Below are 11,706 nucleotides of genomic sequence, written 5' to 3' on the forward strand. Positions count from 1 at the left end.
ACAGCCCCTGCCAGAGATGGCACAACCACAATCCCTCCCCATTGTCCTCCTCCTCCTCTTCCTCTCCCTTCTCTTCATCTTCCTGCTCCTGCTCATCTTTCTACTCCTACTTGTCTCTGAGCATGGGTCTAGTTGGGATGTCAGTGAACTGTGGTGGTCAATCAGAGCATTCAAAAATACAAAACATGGTACTGGAATGTGCTGGATAGTGTGGCTTTCAGGACTGGCTGGAAGTCATTTTTCTTTTTCTCTAAAGGAGAAATGAAGTGCAAAACAGAGTGTGCTGACTTAGCCTGTACCAGGGTTGTCACCCAGTCCTCTGCTGAGGCAGGAATCTCTGGAGCTGGACAGCAGCCATGAGTCTGCAACCAAGTCAGCACAGTCTGGCCTGTAGGGCCACATGCTGAGCCCTAAGCACATCTTCCTACACCGTTTCAGGACTTTAGGATGTATTTTATTGTCTTCTAAAACTTGCCTATGAAATATTACAGCGGTTACAAGGGATAAATGAAGCAACAGGGACTACAGAAAGTGTCACAGGGTCCATGATTAGAAATTACACAAGAGTCAAGGTGGACATGAATTCTTTAAATTTTTTTATTTGATGCATGAACACATGCCAAGGTTGGTACAGTAACTTGACAGTCATGAGATATCATATTATGTTCTTATAGATTTAAAGGGAAATCACACACTTCCTATGAACCATTAGGGAATTTTACTACAAGGCAACTGGCACTGACAGGTGACATCACTTTCGTGCTTCTGACCAAGGCTTCAGCAAAGTTTCATTCAAATAAGTGAAGTCAACACCAAAGCATGAGCACATTTCGATGTTCTTCTGAATTAATATTTAATGTATATTTTGTGCATAATTGCCATTTAGGTATGTAAGGGGAACATCCATATTTATATCTAATCTGGTAGGTATTAAAGCAATATGAAGTACAAGCTTCCCTCAGAGATTGTTTCCTAAAAATAAAAATTTAGGATAGGGAATGTGCACCAGAAACAAAACTTTAATACACAGAAACAAAGATAAAAGTGAATGTGACATCCTTGGCATCTCAATACGTAATTTATGATTACAGAATTTATGTAAAGATTGACCTTTGTATTTTATGTGGTAACTAATCATATACTTTATAAGCTACAATGAATAGAATTAATTTTCCAGACAGGACCTATAAAAATGATTATCAGTCTACAGGATGCTGTAAAAGCAAAAAGTATTTTCTAAATAACTTAGGTATGATACGTTAGCTATAGGAAATTTATGATTAGTAATCTTTGATGATCACTACAAATTTAGTTTAATCTGAGTAACAATTAAAGAACTCTTACTTAAAATACAAACATAATCTGTACAATATATATTACAGATTATTTTATAATAGGCAATGACACGATTGATCCCTGCCTGAAACTTTCTTACACAGAACTTCAGGAGTGTACACTGGGTTAGTGATCAATCAGCATGCTCATCGGGTTCCTTTCCAGCTCCTTAATGTTCTGGTCACTCCACATCTGTCAGGATTTTCCTCAGTACCAGAGGAATCATGTGTTTTCATTTCACAAGTTCTTCACAGGTGGCATGTCCTTTATCCTATGTAAGAAGGATATGGATCACTTGGGTGCTGGTGGCTCACACCTGTAGTCCTATCTATTAGGTAGTCAGAGATCAGGAGGATTGTGGTTGGAAGCCAGCCCAAGGCAAAGAGTTCGTGAGACCCCATCTGGAAAAGTCCATCAAAAAAAGTGCTGATGGAGTGGCTCAAGGTGTAGGCTCTGAGTTGAAACCCCAGTACCGGGGGGGGGGAATTGAAAGCATCTGGATAAAACTCTGTCGCAGAAAACACTTGTAAATGTCTTCTATGATTCTTCATAACCTAAAGTTTCTCTGAACTCTCTAAATTCAAAACATCCCTCCATTAACCTTTCTGAAATTTGCTGGGCTTCTGTTAAGAATGTAGCATAGATTGAGCGTTGTATACACGACAGGCATTTTTAGCCCTATTCTCAAAGCCATGTTTGCCTTCAGATCATAAAGCAAAAACACTTAATGCACCTGAACTTCAGCAAATGTTGCAAAGACTGGCTCAATCCAGGAGCACAACACTCATGGCCTGGTAAGCAGATTATGCAAAGCCATTCTTCTTCATGCTGCAGACAAAGCAGATCTGAGAGACACGGGTGTCACTGATGATGAGCACCAAGGGGCTGAGTGCAGGAAAACACGAGGACACAAGCACAGAGGTGTTCACTGTCCACCTGCCTGGGTTTGCAACTAGAGTTGTCCAAACAGTCATGAGAGTATACACTGAGTAGAAGGTGAAAAATGAGCTCACCAAGATCATGATGGTGCGTGTGGCTCTGGACTCATGGGAACATCTGGAGGAGAAGCTGTGACAGTGGATGTGTTGGACTCGCTGCTTGTGTCTGTGCAGGACAAGGACCATGGAGCCACTGGCCCAGACCATGAAGCCCAAACACAGAAAATCAGAGGAAAAATATAGGATTGTGTATAATGGGCTAAATATCCCTTGCATTTGCCAAGAACAGTCTTCCTGATTATTTTTCCCACTGTAGTTCTGGTTACTCACTGGACCACTCACAATTCTAAGAAGACATGAACTTAAAAAGATATGTGGGATCCAGCACAGGAAACAACAGAAGCCGATGAACTTGAGGGATCTAAACTTGAGTGCCATCCACCTGCACATGCTGGAGTCAATCTTGATGGCCTGGAATCCATTCAGCAGACAGATAGTGCTCAAGGAAACTCCGGTGCCCAGTCTGTAATTATAAAAGACAAGTTTGCATCCAATATCACCCAGAAAGTATTTCATCCTGAAAGCTGACATAGTCTGTGGTATCCCTTTGAAGAAAAGAACCAAGGAATTGGCTAAAGCCAGTTGGTTGAGAATCAAGTCTGTGGGTCTCAACTTGTGTCCAGTGAATAAGGTGAAATTGTACAAACAGAGGAGAAAAGAATTCCCCAGGATTCCAACTATAGTCTGAGTGAGGAAGATAAACCCCATTTCCAAATTTCCAGAAGCCATTCCGTCAATATCTAGGAAGTATTGACTTCAGTTGCAGTTGGTGGAGTCACTAGGGGAAAATAACCATTTAAATGTCTTTGTCACGGGAGGCATACCTTGCCCTGTTTATCATAAACAGAATTTCTCCATTAAAGCAAGAATTAATGCTTTCTGCTCATTTGTGCAAAGGCAATTCATGGAAATCTCCATTGGAAATGAGCCAATGTCCATCTGCATAGAAGGAGGTCCATGAACGAGGCTACAATGCACTACAGATCTGCAGAGGTGTGTGGCAGAGAGTGAGTTTGAATCCTGTGGGTTTGCATTTACTCTAATTTTGAAGATGTAGATTTGTTCCAAGTTGAGTAACATATTAAAGATCACTAGAATATGGAGATAGTATTAGGCATGCATGTGTATGTCATCTACAAGGAAGTACAGATGGATGTAGAAGAGTGCACCATCTGGAACCACAGTGGAGGAATACTTAAAAGTGCATACAAGCCCAGGTCTGTGAGAACACAGTTCATATACTTCAAACCACTCCTCAGCTGTCACCATTGACACCCACTTCCCAAAGGAAACATCAAGCCATTTTGTAGAAAAGCGCCATTTTTAAGATAAGACTTACGTATTTCTTAATGTTTTACATTTGTGAATCTCTCATGACATATATACATTTTCTTTTGTTTTCCTGATGATCTTTTTGTTTGTCCCATTAATTCCTGTGTTCTCTAACTGCTGATTTTTTTTACAACTTACTTCATTTTAAAGACATACAGGTTTCATTTTAGCACAAATGAATATGATATTTTCCCCAGGATATATTCTTTCTTAATCATTTTTATCATATGATAAAAAACCCCATATGAGTTGCATAGGGGGTTAATTGTGACATTTCCATATATGCTCACATTGTACCTTTTTACAGAGTATATTTTTAAGTGACTAACACTGGTGGGAACAATGACCAAAGTATGATGAATTATTTTATTTACTGGTGACAAATACATAGGGAAGAGTTAATTTGGTATAGTGACAAAAATGACAGGCTTTTATGGAATTTTATTATGTTACAGCTTTGGGATTTTGCAAATATAAATATTTTACTTAATGTAATTAAATTTGAGTAACATTCAAACTCCATTAAGTCAGTATTTAAATGGAGAAACAGTAAGCCTACATCTCTGCTGCCTTGGTGCCCAACCCATGGAAGCAAATATAGCCTTCCAGTGCACAATACTCACACATGAGTGTGGTTAATTCAGTTGTATATAAAAATGATATTGCATATATCAAAACCAACATTATTATCATATTGTACTGCAGTTGCACCATGTGTCCATGGGTGAAAAACATGTTAGTTGCACAGGTCTTGCACTCTGTATTATTGTTTACACCTGCATGTGCATATGTGATTATTTCAGTACATTTTCAATTTACAAGTCTTTGGATATGTAATGCAAAGGACATCATAACACTTGTCAGTAATCGTATTTTGATAAATACCATTAGTACAGTGCACCAAAAGAAAGAAATAAACCTTCCATGTAAATAAGGTTTTCAACATAGGGAAAAAGGATATACAGATGGTAAATATAAAATTATACTCTAATCCATGTAATTTGTGATATAATATATATTATCTCATATTTTTGAATATATATATTCACATTATTTTCTATCAAAAAATGTAGACATCATTATTTGACTACATAGCAATGATCATGACACTGTAAGCACCAGATTTCAAATTGCCATTTTTCCCACAAAGAAGGAAATACACCTGAAAGTAAATGTAGTCCTAGTGGAACCCTAAACCAGTTGTCAAATGTGATATCCAGGACACTCCAGTAACCCTGTTTTATTTTCAGGCAAAATGTAATTCAATTGTGTAATTACCTTGCATCATATTCGCATAAAGAAATCATGTAGGGATGTGCTACCTCCAAATATTCAATGCCCTATGCACATTTAAAAAATGTCATTTATATAAACCTAACCATATTTATATGGGACTTTAATTTTATGAAGTTATGTTATGGCATATACATATTAAACCTCACAATAGCTAAGCATTAAAGTTGTGTAAGTCAACTCCACTTCTTAAAACCGAATAATAAAGGGAAAATTATTGATTATTTCTTTTGTTTTCTCTGCATTGACCACTTTATTTTGACTAAAGTAGGTAATAGAGGAGTTCTTATGTCAGCGTTCCCTGAAGTGGGTTAAAAAGAAGTAACGATTTTAATAGCAAAAAGTCACAGACGCTAAATAAGTGATAATCAAGTGAATAAAGAACAATGACAGCAACACCAGCAGGTGGTGGGGATGCAATGGAAAGGATTTGGCAAAAACAAAGGAACCCACTGCTCCTACAGATCACATGGTGGAAGGGAGGCATGGTGTCTATGGTGGGAGGTCATTAGAGGGACCCAGCCCTGCCTATGAACTCTCCTTTGCCAAGTATCCAAATCCAGATTCCATTACCTTCTGCTGATATTTAAACACATACTGGATAGAAATGGGAACACATTAAACATCTATAGTTGCATAAAATAAAGTACTGAATGGTGAACACGATCCTAAACCATAAGCCACTGATTATCATCTTATCAAACTGGAGAGAGGAAAGTGGTACATATGAATACAAAAGGCTTCAAGAAATATCAAAGAATCATGAGAGCAATATTTGTAGACCAATTATTTTTAAAATAGGACACTATTTGTAAAATTTGAACTTGATAGTATGTTAGATAGCTTTTATTTGTGTAGGTGAGATGAGCATGCTGAGGTTCTCCCTAATGAAGGATGCGTACCTTAAGACATGTGTTCTTCACTGTCTGCTTGTGGAAATCAGGTTACATCTTGGTGTTTCTGTAAGATGATTCATTGTGGGTATGATAACTAAGAACATGGATGAAATGAAATAGGTGGGTACTGATTATGGCTTATGGACAGCCTTTATTAAACACGTCTTATTTTTATATTTTTATATATTTTTAAATTTCTTTGGTAGCAGCCTTCAAGACCTTTTCTAAAACCCATAATTCATTTTGTGAGCTGTTTTCTGGTACTAGATCAGATATAACACATCCATGTTGGCACCACCCTGTAGGGTGCTTATTATGAAGGTATACTTTCTTTTTTACTGTTCTGGGGATTGAACCCAGGGACTAGCACCTGCTAGGCAAGGACCTGTTGCTTACCTACGCGGCCAACCCAACATAAGGTTTTTTTTTTTTTTCTTGTTGATGCTACATTTGAATAAAGGGCCTTGGGTTTGCTAGGCAAATACTCTACCACTTGAGTATTAGGGGAACAGAAATGACAAGCATGATGTAAATTTATGAGAAAGGGAATGAAATAGTCACTAAAAATTCAGTGATTTTGAGCAAAAAAAGATGTAACAGTATTTAAATATTAATATCCCAAATAAGAAACCACAGAGACACTGTAGCCCATCATAAAACTCTAATACTTAAACTTATTTTCAAACTAAGTAATGTATTTAACAAAAATCTAACTGAAATTGTTTTATTAATAAATTCTCTCTAGTATTTACGAAACGTAAGCTTTTCGTAAATAAAATGTGACAAAACATAGACATTATCACCAAAATGAATGAAATTGAAAATGAAGTCAAAGCTGGATGCCGGTGGCTTACACCTGTGATTCTAGTGACTCAGGAGGTGATCAAGAGGATTGCTTGAAGTCAGCTTGGGAAAGTAGCTTGTGAGACCCTATCTCAAAAAAACCAATCACAAAAACGGCTGGCAGAGTGGCTAAAGTGGTAGAGCATCTGCCTAGCAGGCGTGACACCTGAGTTCAAACCCCAGTACTGCTGAAAAAGTTAAGTTAATGGCACAGAAAGTCTATAATTATATTTCAAACTTATAGTTTCAGACAGTGGTTTTCAACTTGTGGAGAAAGAGCTTATGATTTCTCATTTAATTTTGGGGATGCTTATTCAATTAAGCAGAGGTAAGTTTTATTTTCACTTTATGAATGACATATAATAATCATGTTGACGGTGAATTTATGAGGATACTCCATTATTTTCAACTCTAGCACACCAATTCATCAGTTTATAATGTCATATATCAAGGATTACATTTTTATTTCCTGTAAGTGATCATATTTCATCAAAATGATTTACAGTGTGGGAGTTTGTTGAGGTAGCCTAAGCAATACATGTCTTAAATCCATTGGCAATGCAGAATACACAAACGTCATCACTGTATCACTGTTAATTTAATGTTAAACGTCCTCTCCTTACCTCAATAGCATTTGCTTCAAACAAAAAGTGGGTTAGTTTTTCTAAGAATTTATGTTGTATCAGGGGAATAGCCACTTGGTTGGCAACTTAGTATCATTATTTTCACCATATTATATTAATTATATTATACAAGTAATTCAAGTTTTATGAAGAAAACTGAAGTTTATTACTCAGGCAAAAACTGGGGAGGACAATAGTACTGGTGGAAGTGCTGGTGGTAGATAAAACTCTAATACTTAATGGTTTGCATCTGTAGAGATGTAGTAAAGACACTGATAATCTGATCCTGAATGATGCCCACCCTGACATGGATATCCATGACTATTTACTTGCAATGTAAGAACACATTTTGGGCTTTCTGGTGGGAAGCTAGAGGAAGTGCTGGCCTCACCAGCAGTGATCATGTATACTCCATGGACATCCACCAGGGCCATTGACAAGGGAACACATGGCAGGACTTCAATCTCCACTGGGTCATGCACAGGAGAGTCTCGGGGCTGCTGCTGCATATGCACTACAAGTGAAGATCTGTGTGTGGATCCCAAAAATTGTCAGCACATTCTTTATGGGGAGAGAGGGGAAGAGAAGAGCAATGGTGTACATCAACATTGCATTTCATTTGTACCCAAATGGGTCCATTCAAATATTCTCATAGTAACAATTGTAATTCCTAAAGTTGAAATTAAAAATCTAGGAAGGCACCAGCATAATGGAAACAAATCACAGAACAATAACAATGAAGCAAAGTAGGAGTCCTTTTTTTAAAACAAAAAATTTCTTGGCGGTACTGGGTTTTGAACTCAGGAATTTGTGCTTGGTAGAAAAGTGCCCTACCACTTGAGCCACACCTCTAGCAAAATGAGAGCCTTGAAAAGAATCAGGACTCTTCTGGAAGATGAACCACAGGTGAACTTAAATAAGAAACACATGGGTGAACAGGTTCATGACTCTGAAATATTTGTATTAAATCAAAACTCAAAATCTGTATCTTTCTGTATTATGGGTCGCTCCAGCCACTGAAGTGGGGCAGCAATGGAGGCAAAATAACTCATGATGTATTCTTTTTATAGAAGATCTACGGAGTCACAAGGAAGAGTTAAATTAAATATCCCATCTCATCAAGCAAGGGAACTGGATCTGCCTGTGCCTGGTCAGAGTTGTTCTCCGTCAAACAACTACCTTCTAAAATGGAATCTGTTGTTGTGAGGACGCAAACTTATAGTTAAGAGATGGTACACAGATGGCTGAGACGGACAACGCCTAGACGTATGGACAGATTACATGGACAGACAGACAATGTGATAATAAATATGCTTAAAATCTGGATCAGTCCTGAAGGACAGCCTCAGTCATGAATGTAAGCAGTCTCAGTTTCAAGTGAGAATAAGAATAGAAAAATCCTTTTTTGATCTGAGTACATTTCAGAAAAATACTTGCACTTTGAGTGCATTAAAGATGCTGATTACTCCTACCTCACAATCTTATGGCCCATACCCAGCAGCTCAAGAATTTTTGTTTCTACAAATGAGAAATGATGGTGAGTCTCATGGCAAGGGAAATGTAAACAGCCATCCACTTATCACAGAGATTTAGAGACACATTAAGGACAGCATCTGACACCACACGTCACAGCCCACCACAAAACAACATGGTACATGTGCACATGCCAGAGATGATCACATGCTCACCAAGCTGGTCTCAGCGGTGAGAGCCCAGACCCGTTTTCTCTCCACCCCTGGTGTGCTGTGTCCTGTAGACTTTAGTGTGAAAGCTGGGAAGAGCATGGAGATTCAGAGAGAATTTCACAGGATGAGGAGGGGTGATATCAGGCACTGATGGTATCAAATGACATTGGCAATGGTTTGGAACACGACAGATTTCCCCAAAGATCCTTATTGCTGGAATGTTTTAGTTTTTATCATTTACATCTTTGCATCCATCTATTTTTATCTGTCATCCATCTTCTATCATTTATGTACTACAATCAACCTATCTATTCAACCTTATTGAGCTACCTATCACCTACACATGTTTATTTTTCAATTTAAAACTGCAGAAGGCTGATTTTAAAGAGAGTATTCTTTAATTTTCAGAGATAAAGTCTAAGAATACAACAGGCATTTGGAAGGAAAAACCACTTACCACATGTGGGTTTGTTTCCTAAGCAGTGGATGCAGGACAGCCTCCGTGCAGGCGTGCATAGGGGGCATCTGATCCTGAGATAAAGGTTTAGACTCCATGACCTCACCTCTTGTGGGAAGTGATTATCTCTTCACTGTAATTGCAGTGATAGTGTCTGCAGGGGACTGAGATCATTTCTGAGAACATGTGTGAACCAGAAAAGTTCCTGAAAGTCATTAAAAGTGAATAACAAAGAGCCCCAACAGGAGTGGGGTTAAAGTTGGGGAAAGCCAACTTCAAAAGTAAACAACAAAATCCCCATGGAAGATGAACAGAGATCACTGAGATCCATTGAGTGAAGGAAGAAAACTAACCACAGCCCAGTCAGGACTTTTAGAAAAATTCAAGTCTGACTGCAAAATGTGATTGCTTCCATTTCTGATGCATCTGGGGTAGTAAATCAGAGGAAGACACAGTGAGTCAGTTGACGCAGAAAGAGGATTCAGAGTGGTGCAAAGGAAAACTGTGTTCTCATGCTTTAAGTCATCTCAACAAATATTTATTGGTACCTTATGTGATTTAGGCAGGTTTGAGATAATGACACGTGTCAGTGCTCACATCATAAAGAAGAAATTTGCCTACATGGAACTTCCACTGCATTTAATGGGAACAAACAGTAAGAATTTCATCTCCAAGATTAAGTAGCACAGTAAATGACAAAACCTTTCTGAAAACAGAAATAAGATCATAATATAGACAATGAATAGTCAACCATGTGAAGTGAAATATTATATTGGATATCCTTGGTAGAATTCATAGTGACAGAGACATTTGAAAAACTATTTAACTTGCTCATTGTGGATTATTAAAATTTCTTTTTAAAGAACAAACACTATCTGGGCTGGCACAGTAACTCATGTTGTAAAGCGTCTTCCTAGCAAGCCTGCAGCTCTGAGTTCCAACCTCAGTACCACTAAAGATAAAAGAAAAAGACCAATCATTTCATTGAAATATAGAGAAGTATATTGGCAATATTCAATTTTTAGGTTATGTAATCTGGTCCTGACTTTTAAAGGAGCAGTGTTCCAGAAATTATAATTTATAAGGGGAAAAGTAACACATTCCATTTGTTTCTATTACAGACAATGCATTTTGACAATGACAGGAATACTTAAGATTGAATAAAATTCAGCCTTTTCTTCCAACTCCATAGGAATAGTGTAAGGACATTCTTTGTCACAAAAACCCAAAGCTGATGTGTAAAGGAAAAGCAATAGGATGCGTGTTTTGTTGGTATAGTGCTATATTCAAAATTGAGACTCATGGAGGATCTGAAACAAAACACACAACTCTGTCAAGAAGTCCCTAACTGCCATTCTATGTCAACAAGAGACTTATCAGCTGCTCAGTCTGAGGAAGGACTAGGGGATTATCAAACCTTTTCAAGAGAGAAGGTTGTCAAAAAGTGAATCTCTGTTGCAGAGCAGAGCACATTTTGTTAGAAATTAATGTCCACGAAGAAATTAAATCACACACATGTTCTTTCACAACAAATACTGACTTGCTCTAAACTGGGTGAAGTGTCAAGCTGCTATTAATATGGGGCAGTCAAATTGGGTTTAATATCCTACCTGGCACCTAACAGAAGCATCTCCCACAGCATATACTGGACATCTTCCAAGTGAAGCTATTACTTTTTTAGTGAACCTTACACATGAGATTAGGTCCTTGTAATTCCATGCACTACTGAGGCAGGGGTCTCCACTTATCACATCTTCATATATTACATCATAATTCAAATACAAGTACCAAAAAAGACAGTAATGTAGAATTCACCTTTGCACTATATGGCAAGTCTGCCCTCTACAGATGTGCATCAAAAGATTAACCAGCTGTGTGTGGTGGCTCCAGCCTGTAATCCTAGTTACTTAGGATGAAGAGGACAGGAGGATAGTGGTTCAAGGGAAGCCCCATCTCAACTAATGGAAACAGTGGCAAGAGCCTGTCATTCCAGCTACTTGGGGAAGCACAAATAAGAGTATCATAGTTCATGCCGGCCAGGGCATAAAATAAGACCTATCTCAAAATAGCCAGTTAAGTGGGGGATAGAGTGGCTCAAGTGGTAGAGCACCTACCTAGAGAAAGTGAACCTCTGAGCCCAAACATAAAACTGCAAAAAAAAATTTCACAAAAATATTTTAAGTGAAATAAAATTTTTAGACATTTTTATAAATAAATTGCTTGACTCAACTATCATCTTGGGTC

The 11,706-nt window shown here is 38.0% G+C and overlaps 1 protein-coding gene across 1 annotated transcript; it reads right to left on the minus strand.

The window, feature by feature from the left end:
- Positions 1-573: 573 nt before the first annotated feature.
- LOC109678792 (vomeronasal type-1 receptor 1-like) lies at positions 574-4,546 on the minus strand. The gene is given in 1 exon segment (XM_074058519.1): positions 574-4,546. A coding segment is annotated over 1 exon segment (1,017 nt). The 5' UTR covers positions 3,156-4,546; the 3' UTR covers positions 574-2,138.
- Between the last annotated feature and the right edge of the window lie 7,160 nt (positions 4,547-11,706).

This window comes from Castor canadensis, chromosome 16, assembly GCF_047511655.1.
Source record: "Castor canadensis chromosome 16, mCasCan1.hap1v2, whole genome shotgun sequence".
Classification (NCBI taxonomy): domain Eukaryota; kingdom Metazoa; phylum Chordata; class Mammalia; order Rodentia; family Castoridae; genus Castor; species Castor canadensis.